Genomic DNA, 15,302 nt, shown 5'->3' on the forward strand with positions numbered 1-15,302 from the left:
TCGTTAATATTCATTCTATAGAATGATAAAGTCTTATATCAATTTGTAATTTGATTATTGAAATTCTAGACACACTTATTAAAATTCAACATTTTTTGAATGATTTTATGGTATATTGTGTGGGAAATGGTATAACAATTCAATTTTAAATGTCTAAACTCAGTTGTTAAGATTTATTCTTCATTTTATAGAAAGATAAAGTCCGGAATATTTGTTGCTTATCAATTTGTAATTTGATTATTGAAATTCATGACACACATATTAAAATTCAACATTTTGTCGATTACTTTATTTATAGGAAGATAGTAAATGAAAAAAAAAGTATCTTTTCGAGAGTCAGCAGATGTGTGTGTGTTATCTTTTGCGTACATATTTTTTACTCAATGAATGTGTGCTTATCTTATCGATCCACTTTTCGCTCTCCATAGACAACTAGAATCATGTGTAAATCATTAATTTAATCGTAATATTCAATTATAGATTAGGACAAAGAAAAAAATACTGGCATTTAATCTTTACTCTGCAAATATTAAAACTTGAACACTTGTGAGGAATGTAATTTCAATGCTTTCAGTGAATATTTCTAGCTGTTTTTATTTTAGTTTCAATAGAACAAATTCGTGACTTTTGTTCCAAAGATAGATTAATCGATAAATAAATAAATATATTTTTGTTTTTTAAAGCAAACAAAGGAAAATAAAACCACATTAGGTGGCTGGCACAATTATTTATCATAATACTTAAATAATGCATGCTAAATAAAGAAATAAAGAAATGACTTTCGCGGAATTGTTTGCGAAATCGTAATGCGGAACCGTTGCACTGAAAATGTAGGGTATGCTCACAGTCGATCACAATCACGCAATTTGCATATTTTTCTTTAAATTTCTTTATTTTTTTTGTGTTATTATTATTATTTTATTAGTGTTTTACATTGTTAGATGGGGTCTTTGGTCGAAAGCAACGTTGATTGCTGATCGCTGATCGCACATCGCGATGTTGGCAGTTAGAAAGCATAACACATAACCAAACACACACACACACACACACACAGATGTAGCACACACACATACACACACACCTGTACTTAGACGTAACACATTCCAAAAATTCCAGCGAGTTGAGAAATTGCGTTAGTATTTCTTTTTTTTTGTTTTTGCCTCTCCCATTTCGTTTTGTTTTTATTTTGCATTTCGCGATCGCTGCGCCGACGATCGCTCTGTCTCTCTCTCTCTCTCTCTGCCTCTCTTACACTCTTCGACTCTCTCGGTCATCTTTTGCTCTCTTTTGGACTCTCTCTCTCTCTCTGGGGGGTGCTCATCTAAACTGGTTGGACAATATTGAAACTGGTCGGTCAGTCGGTCGACTTGAAGTTGTCCACTTTAAAAGTAGAAAAAAAAAACAAAACTAGAGGCTATTTGGCAAATATTGGTCAAGTTAAGAGCCCGCGATTTTGCATTTAGAAGAAGCCAAGCAAACATGATCATCGCGATCATGCGCGACAAACCTCAGCCTCATCTTTCTTGTCGTCGTCGACGGGTGTGCCAAATTGTTTTGTCGCCCCAAAAACTAGAATCATAATCTCACCTGTTTATTCGACTGGTTCAACAGCTCGTCGTCGTCGTCGTTGTCGTCGATCCAATTTCAAAACGATGCCAACTGGTTCTGGTTACTAGCTTCGATCCTCAGTTATAGCTCTCCTCTTCCCTCCTCTATCGCCCCTCTTTATACTCTGCCCACACGATTGCCAAAATCAAATTTAACGTTATCTGAACTGGGTTCTAGTTTTTTTTTATTTTTCGCTTTTTCTTTTTTCTGAACATAAATTATATTTGTCAACCAATTGAAATTGAGCATTTTAGGAAGTAGATTAGCTTTTGTTTGTGGTTGTGTGTGTGTTTTTTTTTTTTAATTCTTTTTATTGCTTTTTTGATTTATGCATACTTTAAAACAATTGAAATTCTTTTGACAAAGTGATTTGACGTTAAGCAATAAATTTGCAAAAGCAAATGTAAATTCAAAGTTTCAAGATTGTTTAAACAATTTATTTTAGAGTTGAGGTGGAGCTAGGTAAATTATAGAAAATAATTTATTTGTAATATTAATATTATTTCTTATCAGTCTTATCTGTTATATCATTATTAAAATGATAATCGCAATTTAAATTTGCAATTGCCTTTAATATTGTTATTGATAATTTCTATTTTTAATTTACTGATTATAATTTATTTATTTTATTGTGATTACAAGTGTTATCATTTTGCTTAACAGCAATGGGTTCAACATTTTTATTGTCAATGTCTATCATTGGTTTCATTCACATCTGCAGTATTCTTGTTCATCTTAGTATTTGCAATATCTTGATCATTATTTTGCATATTTTGTTTCTTTGTTAGGAATATTCTTTTCTTTTTTATAATCAATGTTTATTAATGTTAATTGTAAGATTTGATCACTTATTGTTAGTCTCAGCTAAAGAAAAGATCAAATAAATACTAAGTAAGAAAGCTCGAGTGTGCTCGACTGTAAAATACCCGCTACCGATTTTGAAAAAAATCTAAACAATGTGATATTATTTTAAAAATATATCAAATAAATACATCACAAAAATACTAAAATACTGTATGGATCCTTCTGTCTATTATAATACCCTTCTACTATATGGGTGGCGGGTGTAAAAAGTAAAAAACAAAAGAAATGATCAATCTTACAACTATGAATCTGAGATCATTGAAGAGTTTCGCATTGTCATTATTATTTTTTTTTTATTATTAATTAATCAAATTATCATTGTACTCATCCTTATCATTATTTTATACTTATCATCATTTGTAAGATCAGTGATGATCATTTGTAAGATCAGTGATGATCATTTGTATGAACAGAGATCATCATTTGTAAGATCATTATTATTCTTTTGTTATTAATTAATCAAATTATCATTGTACTCATCCTTATCATTATTTTATTCTCATCAACATTTGTAAGATCAGTGATGATCATTTGTATGATAAGAGATCATCATTTGTAAGATTATTTTTCCTTTTTTCATTACACTCATCCTTATCATTATTTTATACTCATCATCATTTGTAAGATCAGTGATGATCATTTGTATGACAAGAGATCATCATTTGCAAGATTTATTATTCTTTTGTTATTAATTATTAATCAAATTATCATTGCACCTATCCTTATACTTTGTTATGCTCATCATCATTTGTAAGATCAGTGATGATCATTTGTATGATCAGAGATCATCATTTGTAAGATGATTATTATTCTTTTGTTATTAATCAAAATTAATCAAATTATCAAAAATTAATCAAATTATCCTTGCACTCATCCTTATCATTATTTTATACTCATCATCATTTGTAAGATCAGTGATGATCATTTGTACGATCAGTGATGATCATTTGTGCGATCAGTGATGATCATTTGTGCGATCAGTGTCTTGCCCCAGTCGCATTATCTGATTATCGTACACAGTCAAAATGACTGTAAAGTGAACGGAGCTGGGCGCATGCGTAATTCCCAGCAAAAGAAATTGAAAATTATATACTAGATGTGTTATGATAATAATTCCGGGAGTGTTTGTCTGTCTGCGTCTGCTATTATTGTTTATTGATTGCATTGTCGAAAATTGTTGTTATTTTTTGTTGTTTTTTTTTGTTTGTTTGGTGTGTTATGCACGATTATTAAGTAAATGCGATGCAACAACATTTTCAGATGCACACGTAATTTCACTTTTTCAATCGAACGAACAACAACAACGATTGCCAGACACACTATTCACCGCATACTCGAGACACACACATAAGTATTTGGTGATATTACATACTAAATATGTGTGTGTGTGTGTATATAGTTGAGGTGAGGTGGGGAAAGCCACATAAACAACCCATAGGCTTTTGGAGTGTTTGTCAGTCTGTGTGTCTTGTGGCGCCGCCTTCAACTTCAGCTTCCCCAAAAAGACAAGCAACAAAAACGAAAAAAAAAAGAAAAAAATACATTTCAAGGCAAGTCACGATCGTAAGCCACTTGCAAATTGAAGAAAAACCCGCCAACAGTGGCCCCAGGGCCAAACACCCAAAACAAAAAACAATAACAACAAAACCTGAACAAAAAAAAATGAAAGAAAGACAAAAAAAAACTGTTCAATAATGGGAGGAGAGTCTGCTAAACAAAATTGATAACAGAGAGCAAGCAGCTGAGGAGAAAGATTGCGCACTAAAAGCAAAACGTGTCGAAGTTTAAATACTCTTATGCGATAGACAAATTTATATCAAACAAGTAAGAAAGCTACTGTGAGATACCCGCTACCCATTTTGAATAAAAGCATAATATTGCGATATTATTTTTAAAATATACCAAAAATACTAAAAATATACCAAATGATATTTTTGTTATATCCATATAGTACCAGATTAAAAATATACTATAGACGGCACAATATACCAGATTGTCAGCCAAAGCAACTTAGAGCCCTAATAAGTAGGCGTTTTTGCCCATACAAAAGTATTTCTTTAATAACTTCGACAATTTTTATCTGATCGCAACCAAATTTTCAGAAATCATAACTACTATAGTTATAATTGTATATACCTAACTCTGGCTTTAAAATTTCGCTTGTTATTCGGTTTTTTTGATTTGTGGGGGCGGAAGTGGGCGTGGCAAAAGTTTGAAACAAACTTGATCTGCGTGCAAACATAACTAATGCTACCGAAAAAAATTATACATAGCTCTCTCTCTTATAGTCTCTAATATCCAGTGTTTCATACGGACGGACGGACAGACAGACAGACAGACGGACATGGCTAGATCGACTCGGCTGTTGACCCTGATCAAGAATATATATACTTTATAGGGTAGGAGATGCCTCCTTCTACCTGTTACATACATTTTCTGCTGGCACAAAGTTATAATACCCTTCTACCCTACGGGTACCGGGTATAAAAAAAAGAATAGGTAATGTGCACAAGAATTTAAGCTGCGGATGAATTCGAAAGTTTTGGATTTTTGCAATATTCTTTGAGCTGTCAGGAACATAAAAAACTGATTTCTAATAAACTGATTTGCTCAATTTGCGGCATGGAAATAATGCTTTTGCAAAAAGACAAATCTGTTGCAAATTTGAGCAAGCTAACCGCAAAACTTGCGGAGTTATTTGCAAAATAAACGACGGACAGACGGACAGACAGACGGAATTTGGCTTTTGTTTATTGTGCTACATTGCATTACATTTTGTGATCATGCCCGGATTGCTAGTGTATGAAAAGAGATGGCGACAGACAAAGAGAGTAAGAAAGAGAGGTGAAGAGAGAGGGAGAGAGAGGGAGAGAGAGAGAGAGAGAGAGAGCTTAGCTATCTATCAGTGAATGTTGTTGCTGGACATTGCTGTTAGCTGTGGTTGCGGTTGTTGTTGTTGTCGAGAGTCGAGAGTTGTTGGCAGCGAGTGCCATTTGATGCGCTGTTATACGTTGCTCTTTGCTGTTGTTGTTGTTGTTGTCGTTGCGGCATTTGTTGTTTAATGGCTGGTTAGCGGACTTGGCGACTGGCTGCTGCTGCTGCGGCTGCTGTTGCTGTTGCCGCTGTCGACTGGCGATTGCCGTTTTGCCGTTTGCGGATTTTCATAGTTCAGTGCGCTTTCCAGACGACAACGCTGACGACAGCCACACAGCAGCAGCAACAGCAGCAGTGTCTCTTTGTTTTTGTGCCGTCTAAATATAATAATTTCGTGATTTATTTTAATTGGCCAAAAACGGCGGCCACGACAATTGTGTGTTGCTCTTGACAGACAGTCAAAGACAAAAACAAAAACAACAAAAAAATGTGCCACAACTAAGAAAAGAAGAAAGAAAGAAAAAAAACGAGATTAAACGAAACAAAGTTTCAAGTGATTTACCAGCTATAAATAGTTTGCAAAGTTATAAACAAAAGCAAGACAAGTTATGTGTGTGCTATAATTATGCTACTGCTTATCGCACTTGTTGTTGTTGTTGTTCCTGTTGTTGCTATTATTATTACTATTATGCAATCATAAAGTGGAGAAACAGAAGCAGAAGAAGCCAAAGATGCCGCAATTTGATGAATCTTTCTTGAGCGATTGTGCGCTCGCTGAACGCTGGCGTTTCTATTCGTACAACGTGCAACAGCTTGAAGAAGAGCCACACCAACACCATCAGCAACAGCAACAGCAACAGCTGCTGCCATCGCAGCAACACAGATCGTTGTGGTCACTGCGCGATAACAACAACAACAAAAACAACAGCGATGACAACAACAACAGCAACAACACAAAGCATACACTGCATGACATCAAATTCCACAGGCGTCGCAAATATAAAAAACTGCCACGTTTGGCGCTATCAGCAACATCAGCCACAGCAACAACATCGGCAACAACAACACCCATTTGCACACCATTGACACCGCCAACAACACCATCGACGTTGCTGGTCAAGAATTTGTCGCGCTGTAAGTGAAAGCGGCAACAACAACCAAAACAACAACAACAACAGCAACACTCCCAATTTCCATTGCAATTTCAATTCGAATTCCAATTCCAATTCCGTTTTTTTTTTTCAATTTTTTTTTGTGGGTGGTTTTGGTTCGTTTAGCGTCTGGCATTTTATACCGATTGTTTGCTGTCTGTCGTTCATCATGCAAATCAACAGCAAACAGCATCATCAACAGCACATGTGATATACCCTACATTAGAAGGGTCTTTTGGGCCAACAGTTAGCTTTGACTATCAGTCAAAGTGTTGGGTTAAAAGTGTTTGCAAAAGAACTTTTTTTTTTATGGAAGAGAATATTGTAATATAATCGAATATAAACTTGTTTAAAATTATTATTATAATATCAATATTATATTATATCATTAATATAAACAATACTGTAGCTAATTCTCAACAATTTTCAAGATTCATTTAAATTTGAACTCTAATCAATGAAATATTATTAAGAAAAGCAAAGTGTTGGGTTAAAATAAATTTTTTTAATGGAAGAGAATATTGGTATAATCGAATATAAGCTCTTCCATAAAAAAAGTTGTTGAGTTGTTGTATCATAAATGGAAACAATATTGTAGCTAATTCTCAATAATTTTCAATAGTAATTTAAATTTGAACTCTGATCAATGAAAAATGATGAAGATGATGATGAAAAGCACATTCATATCTATTCATATTCATATCCACAAATATTCCCATTGCTAATTCAGCTGAGTTGTAAACACTTTATAATTAGGCGTGATTAATCATTATAAATTTGCCCCGTTGATTCATTTGTGCATAGAATTATAATTATAGGGCACATTCCAAATTAAGGAATCTAGGAATAATTAAGTTACATATGAGTAATTCTCTAACAGATTTTTTTCAGTGAAAAAAAAATAAGCTGAAATATTTTTGAAAATAAGTAAATATTATTCTTATAGCTCAGAATTATAACTATACTTAAAGCTAAGATTGATTTGAGAAACGATATTTCATTCATATCTTGGTTTTTTGTACGAATTCGTTTATCTTAAAGTAAAAACTTATTTCCAAAATTATTCTTAGTTCTAATTAAAGTGCAAATCGAGAGCTAAAAGATTATTCTATATTTAAAATAAAAACATTTTTTTGTTGGTATGTTTTTGTCTTTACTTTAAATAGTTTCGCAAGTAAAATTTTAAGCTGAGAATTTTCCTGTGGCAATATTTTTAGGAACAAAAAAATTCAATAAATATAAATATGTGTACTATTTGGAATTTTTGCAAATGTTTATTTTGTAGCTCAATTGACACTTCGAAGTTAGTTAAATATCAACAATCTTAGGTTATAAAAATAGCATTGCTAATTAATTTGGTGTTAATCAGTTGGGTAAACTTTAAGTTCTGTTCAAAACAATTTGTAGGGTAACTAAAGTTCGTCATTCTTTTGCAATTAAACTTTTCACTTCATTTCGTTAGTCGCTTTCTTGGCATCGTTTTAGTGGCGATTAAAAACAAACGTTGAATAAACAACATACAAATGAAAAAAACAACAAAAAAATCGCCATCTCCTTCGTGATTGTGAATTTTTTGTGTAAATTTGTGTTGTGTATTTTCGTGAATGTGAATAAAAAACGCGACACGTGAAGGTCTTTGAATACTCACAACATGTTCATCATATAGATATATATATATATATATAAGCATTATTATATAGACGATGCTGATATATATTTTTATATCGATTCGAATTGAGAAAGTTATATACGAGAAATATAACTGAACTTTTGCAGGCAATAATGTTAAACGTCAATTTCGAGGGGAATATTAATTGCCTGGAAATTAAAGTTGCGCCAGCTGTCTTAGAGTTTATGCAAATTGTTTTTTTCGGTTCGTTTTTTGGCGGCGTGACTGTGTCATCGATTATAAAGCTCGATTACCTAAATCGATCTCTAGCGCAATGAGTTTTTTAACCCCGCATCGAATTTGTTTTCGATATATATGTTCACTCACCACAAAACTGATTCATAAAAGCGCCAAAAAAAAAACAAAACAAAACAAAACACAAAATGAATCACAAATGCGTCAATCGTAGGCAAATACAATCAGTCACTCTCTCGAGTTGGGTCGAGTTGAGTTCTACAACAAGTTGCAAGTTCTTTTGGCTCAAGCAATCTCTCAATCTTAATCTCTTGCAGACGGCAGCATCAGTTCTCCATCCACGCCCAGCAATTGCTCAGCGGGCGGCGGCGGCGTCGTCGGTGGTTGCAGCAGCAGCAGCAACAACAGCATCAACAGCAGCATCTATACGAGCTCCTCCTCAACGCCTCCGCCACCGCTACAGCAACAGCAACAACAGCTGAATACAACAACAGCATCAGCAGCAGCAGGAACAACCACGCCCACAGCGCCCAGAGGCGGAGGAGTTCCACCGGCTCCTCCAAGTGCGGGGTCGACGGGTTCGTCGGGGCACAAGAACAGTTTGAAGGGTACGAAATTGGCACGGCGTGCGCGGAGCTTTAAGGACGATCTGATCGAGAAGATCTCACTGATGCGGACCACAAACAATACGCTGGGTCGCTCCCATTCGCCGCACAGTCCGCGCAACAAACACGGCAGCCAAAAGCCGCCGCCAACCACCGAGGAAGTGCAGCGATCGACGCAAACGCTGGAGACACACGTCAAGGACATCTCGAATGCCCTCAAGCATTTTCGCGATGTCATACTCAAGAAGAAGCTCGAGGTTCTCCCCGGCAATGGCACAGTCATACTGGAGACCATTGCCAGCATGTATTCCGGTGAGTTGAACTCGCTTGAATCATTCCATTCAATCTCTCAATTCGTATTTAACCTTTCAGTCATCCAGTCATATACGTTGAACGAGAACAACGCCATCATGAACTCGGCCACACAGCAGGTGTATCAGTCGCTGGGCAAGCTGATCAAGCTCTGTGACGAGGTCATGCTTAGCGAGAAGAGCGGCGAGTGCGCCTCGCTAAGCAACGAGAATGTCCGCGAAGTTATCGATCTGCTCGAGGATGCAGTGCGGGTAAGTTAAAGACATGGGGACTTCAAGATTTAACAATTTTGTGTTGGACGGAGCTGAGATACCTTCTTTTGACTTACTCAGAGACTAGTTATTAGGAAGCTTTTGTACTCTGGTAAAACTAGGAATGCCGACAACTAAATTAGCTGCCCATTTAACAGTTTAATTACTATGGTCACACTAAACTGCGCTGTGTAACGCCAACATTAAAGTGTGAACCTAATTTGCAAGAAAGAGATACACAAATTTGATGCCACATTCATTAAGAACGGTAAAGCTTGGTGGGCTGACAATAAAAGCAGCTGCCGACTCAACAGTTTAATTACTATGGTCACACTAAACTGTACTATGCAGCGCAACATTGAAGTGTGGACTTAATTTGCAAGACAGACATTTTAGTTAGATGCTACATTTATTAAGAACGGTAAAGCTGGGTAAAGGTTTACAAGAAAATTTATAGCAGTTTTGGTAAAACTAGGAAGGATGGCAAGAAAATCAGATGCCGATTAAGCAGTTAATTGCTATGGTCACACTAAATTGCAAGATAGATATTTAAATTATAAAAGAACGGTAAAGCTTGGAAGGTTTGCAAGAAAATGAGTAGCAGTTTTAAAAACTTCATGGCTATGGTCACACAAAATTGTTATGCAATTCAGAAAACATAGGGCGAGCGTAATTTGCCAGATAGAGTTTGTAAAAATGTCTGGTGACATTCTTAATATCGGGACTGACTGAAACTGACAAATTATGCCATAAAATCAAGCTCTGGCCACACTAAATTGTTTAGTTTTGCCTTGACAATTTAGTAGACTTCATTTTAATCGCGTCGTATACTTGCAGAATCTGGTCACACTGGCGCAGGGCAAACTCAAGGAGCAGGATCAGTGCGCGTTTCGCTACAGCGGCGCTGGCTTGGGCGGCATCGGCGCTGCCGCCGATATTATGGGCGCCGTTGCCGTTGCCACCGCGGCGAGCAGCGCTGGCGCTGGCGGTGGCGGTGGCGGGGGAATGCGACATCCGGCGCCAACGGATGTTGCAGCACAACGGACATCGCTGCCGGACATTGCGCTGACGCCGAAGGAACGCGACATCCTAGAGCAGAGCAATGTGAATCCGATGCGTGGCTCGCACAGCATCGAGAGCATATTGCGAGACACGAGCCCGCCGCCAAAACCGCCGCTGCCGAATCGAGCGAGCAATCCGCCGCCATTGCCACCGAAGCGTCGGAGTCAGCCGCAGTCGCAGCTGATGCAGGCAAGCAACCAACCACCACCGACGTCCGGTAGCAATAATATCGCCTATGCGAATGCAAACAACAGTCACTCGTCGCAGGCGAACAGTCCGTTGCCATATGCGCAGTCGCACAACATTAGCATCAACTCGGATCTGGATTGCAGTTCCAACATCTCGTTGCTTAACTACGGCGTCGATCTGTAAGTGTGCACATTGAGTTTTAACTCTTTACTCGGCACTCGCCACTCGTACTCGTTACTTGTATATTGGAATCAATAATAACACTCGCTGTTTTCAGCTTTTTACTTTGCTACTCTTACGCAATTAATACTTAGTCCCAGCCATTCCTTTTGTTACTCGCCCAATCTCGCACTCGTCACTCGTTAACTCTCACTCGTTCACTCGCTACTTGCAGCTTTTCAGTTTAGTTATTGTGCATTTGTACTTGCTATAAATTCGATCAATTAATACTTACTCTCAGTCATTCCTTTTGTTACTCGCCCAATCTTGCACTCGTCACTCGTTACACACGCCCAATAACTCACTCGTCCCCTCGCTACTTGCAGCCTCTCGGTACGCTCACGCTCGCCGGACGAGAACAGTCAATGCTCATTCGACTCGGCGCTTAATCATTCGCTCGATGTGGAAGAGCAACTGCATTTGCCAAAGCCGCCCACGAGACAGCAGCTGCACCATCAGCAGCAGCATCTGGAGGACGATGTGGACAAGATGATGAACTACAGTGAGTATTTTCTGAATATGAAAATGGCAAACTTAACCCTAGGGATTTGACATACATACATATATGACAACTAACTAATAACATTCAGATCAATCTCCAACGATTCTCAACATTGATCATGCCACAATTTTGCGATCAGCAGAAACACAGGCCGAGGCAGTCGCTGCATCAGTTGTTGCTGCATCCCTGGAGGCAGCCACATCCAGTGTACATGCAACGCCGCCTCCGCTGCCGTCGGCAACTGTTGCAACTGGTGGCTCTGAGGCCAACACGGAGCTGCGCAAAGCAGCGGCAGCATTAACCAGCAATCGTCACTCAAATGAATCGGGTATTCAACGCACACTTTCTTCTATTGCTCTTTACTATCGCTATCACTATCGCTATGACTATCGTTGTTGTCATCGCTATTACTTTATCCCTTTTATTATTCCCCCGACTCGTTATTTATTCTTACATCTATGCTTTATTCTTTAGACTTGGCTCAACTGGAGTTAGTAATTTTGTTTTAAATATATTCTATTTATGTAGTTAAAGTTTTTATGACACGATATTCTTGAAGTTTGCAACTTAAAAAAAGAGCTTGAATAATTTGCATTTTTAACCTGTTGAATATGACAATTTATTGAAAATGGAATTCTTATATAATCCATTTTCAAAAAATTAATAATCAGTTTTATGAACTCAGAATATTTCAGAATTAATTTTAAAATTATTATTATTTTTTTTATTGAAATAACGAATACACTTTAACATTTGAAAATACTATGTTTAAAGTCTTGCACAAATCTTTGAGAAGATTATATAGTAAAAACCTAATAATGTGTTTAAAATTTAATTTTCTACTTAATTTCTATATTTGCCATATTACATTTAATATTATAATTTATTAGCAAACGAATTTGTTCATTATGCTAACTCCAAATTCGCCAGTCTAGCGTAGACTTTGTTTATATCTTCTCGCTTTATTATCGATTGTACATGTTTGACATTTTCTTATTCCTTTTCCTACATATGCATTTCCCTCTTTCCCCACACTTGCTGCTGTTGAATTTGTTTTGTAGTTTTACTAGTATTGTGTACTCGTACTTAGCTTTATAGTTGTGTTTTTTATTCCTTTGAATATCTGTTGTACATATTAGTTTGTAGTCTGAAATGGAATTAAATTAACAACTCTCTCAAATTTATTCCCCCACAGGATTCGTATCGATGATGTCATTTCGCACGTCCACACAGAGTGTCTCGAAGCGTTCGTCGGAGCACAGTGTGCAATCATCGTCCACGAAATCGTCGAGCAGCAACTCGGAGATTCTCTTTGGCATGAGCGAGACGACGGCGTCGACAACGACGTCGACGTCGACGACGAGTCGCAGCAACAACAGCAGCGAGTATCAGCAGTTGAGTCAAACGCAGTCGTCATCCACACAGCGTCACATCACCACCAACAGCAATGGCGGCAGCAGCAGCTGCAGCAGCACAACAGCAAGTGCAACAATCATCAGCAACAGCAGCAGCAGCAACAACAGCGAACAGTTGACAACAGCAACAGCTGCGACAACGACATTGTCGACCAATTTGCATCCGCGTGGCAGCAATTGCTCATCGCCGGAACTTTTGGCGCCGGCATTGCCACCAAAGACACAACAGCGCATTAATGCCACACCGCGTATTGATGCAGCCATGGATGAACTCGATGATAATTTGTACGTCTCGCATTTAAACAAAATCTTGCTTAAGTTCCATTTTATGAACTTCTTATGCTCCGAAATTGCAAATAGATTACAGTTTTTAACTATTACATTAATATCTCGCTTAACGTCCGTTTTGAGCCTAGTGTTTATGTTCACTTAGCGGCATATTTTCTCGCTTAACGGCCACTTACAAAGAAAAAGTACTAAATTGAAAAAAAAAAAACAAAAATTACAGATAGATTAAGGTTTTAAATTATTAAAACTATTAACATCCGTTTTGCCTTAGCCGCCTAACGTCCTCATAGTGTTAAAAGTTCACTTAGCGGCATATTTTCTCGCTTAACCGCCACTCATAAACATACAAGACTAAATGTAAAACACAAAAAAATACTGTAACATCACTTCGCTTATCATATGAGAGGCAGTAAAGCGTTATATAGTTGTACTTATCACTCTTATAGCATTGCCATTGAAATTTCATTGCTTTTTGTACCTATTTAAATTTGTTTCAATTTTAATGAGAAAATTGTTTATCTCTTTTTAAATAATTATTATTTGACAATTACAATTTTTGTAATTTGCTCACAAATAATATTAATAATGGATTTAAAAATAGGAAATATTACCATGTAATTATTATAATACTAGCTGTTAACATAATCTAACTTTAATACAAGCAGCTTAAGCTTCGCTTCTCCATTTTACTCAGCTTATGAAGTGAAAATCCTAATTCTAACCAATTGCTGTCTCTTTCAGCGAGTTGCCAGAGCTGCGAATATTGTCGCCGCACCATCATCAGCATCATTCGTCGTCATCGCAGCTGCATCAGTGGCAATCGAAGCATCACAGCCTGATGGAGCCACCGCGAAGCGCACATTTGCCAAGCAGCAGCAGCAGCGCCTTTGACCAGCATTTGGAGAAGCCGCCGCCGTTGCCCATGAAGAAGAAGCACAGTAAGTGCGATCGCCCAATGCGCACATTTACTTACACCACTATTCTCCTCTTCTTTTTCTTTTTTTGCATATTTTTTGTATTTTTTTTTTTTGGTATTCTATGTTTTTGTTGTTTTTTTTACAATGATTTCCATGCATTGGTGTATTCATGTGTATGTACTTGTGGGTGTGTGTGTGTATGTGTAACATAATGCATGTAAATAACAATCAACGACCGCCAGGTGTCGCCTCAGGCAATACCAAGCGGTGAGTTGACAGCAGTCGAAGCAAGTGCAGTGTGACGTGTGGTGTGGGGGGAAGTTTGAGTGTGCACCGTATGAGTTTCTGAGTGTGTGTGTGTGTGTGTGTGGGAGTGAGAGCTTCAAATAAGCTAAGGGCCAATACACGCACACACACGTACTTACGCTGTGTGTGTAACTTGTTTGCAATCAGAAATTTTAAAAATGAATTTTTGATTTTGTTCTGTTCTGTTCGCGTTTTGTTTTGTTCTGTTGCTTCGCCAACATTCACAATAACAACAACAACAACGACAAGGACACACAAACAGTAAAGAAAGCCACAAAATCCCACATCCCCCTGCAGTCACATCTCTGTACCACACTTAAAGAAAAAAGAACAAAAACAAAACCCGTTAGGCAACATCAAAGACGAACAACAACAACAACAACAACAGCTGCAACAACACAACAACTATCAACAAGTACAACTATCAACAACAACAACAATCAGCAAAAACAAATATCGAAAATCATCTATATATATTTTTATATAGTCAATTTTTGTGTTTTGTGTATTTGGGATGATTTTTGTAGTGAACGTTTTATTTCCTTGTAGCACTTGTAAAATCGAAAATGAACAAAAACAATCGCAAACACAAAATCACAATCGATATCGTTATCGAAATTCAAATCTATACGAAAATCAAAACCTTTGCCAAATTGTTGTACGCAAAAGTCTAACCCATCTAAATTATCGTTCCAATCAACGTTTAGTGTTTCAGAGTGTCGCCTTTTCGGGTAAGTCAGCTGATCGATCTTTCTCTCTCGCTCTCTCTCTCTCTCTCTCTTTCTTTTTCTCTCCCCCACTTTTGCTATCGTTACTCGTTTCGGTTTGTTCCATGTTACGTTTCGTTTTTGTACATAAAAAAAAGAAAGCGCTTT

At 37.2% G+C, this 15,302-nt stretch overlaps 1 protein-coding gene across 8 annotated transcripts in view; it reads left to right on the top strand.

The window, feature by feature from the left end:
- LOC132796591 (guanine nucleotide-releasing factor 2) overlaps positions 1-15,302 on the top strand; it is a 30,888-nt gene that overhangs the window by 10,010 nt on the left and 5,576 nt on the right. For 2 of the 8 annotated variants that reach the window (XM_060807817.1, XM_060807816.1), the window contains exons 2-9: positions 8,679-9,278; positions 9,339-9,529; positions 10,367-10,959; positions 11,326-11,501; positions 11,590-11,829; positions 12,697-13,201; positions 13,946-14,142; positions 15,135-15,158. In XM_060807817.1, the coding sequence (XP_060663800.1) occupies positions 8,679-9,278; positions 9,339-9,529; positions 10,367-10,959; positions 11,326-11,501; positions 11,590-11,829; positions 12,697-13,201; positions 13,946-14,142; positions 15,135-15,158 (2,526 nt within the window). Of the gene's footprint in view, positions 1-5,598; positions 6,481-8,678; positions 9,279-9,338; positions 9,530-10,366; positions 10,960-11,325; positions 11,502-11,589; positions 11,830-12,696; positions 13,202-13,945; positions 14,143-15,134; positions 15,159-15,302 lie in introns of those variants that run through there. The other 6 variants (XM_060807813.1, XM_060807814.1, XM_060807810.1 and 3 more) reach the window with 6 other exon arrangements.

This window comes from Drosophila nasuta, chromosome X (assembly GCF_023558535.2).
Source record: "Drosophila nasuta strain 15112-1781.00 chromosome X, ASM2355853v1, whole genome shotgun sequence".
Classification (NCBI taxonomy): domain Eukaryota; kingdom Metazoa; phylum Arthropoda; class Insecta; order Diptera; family Drosophilidae; genus Drosophila; species Drosophila nasuta.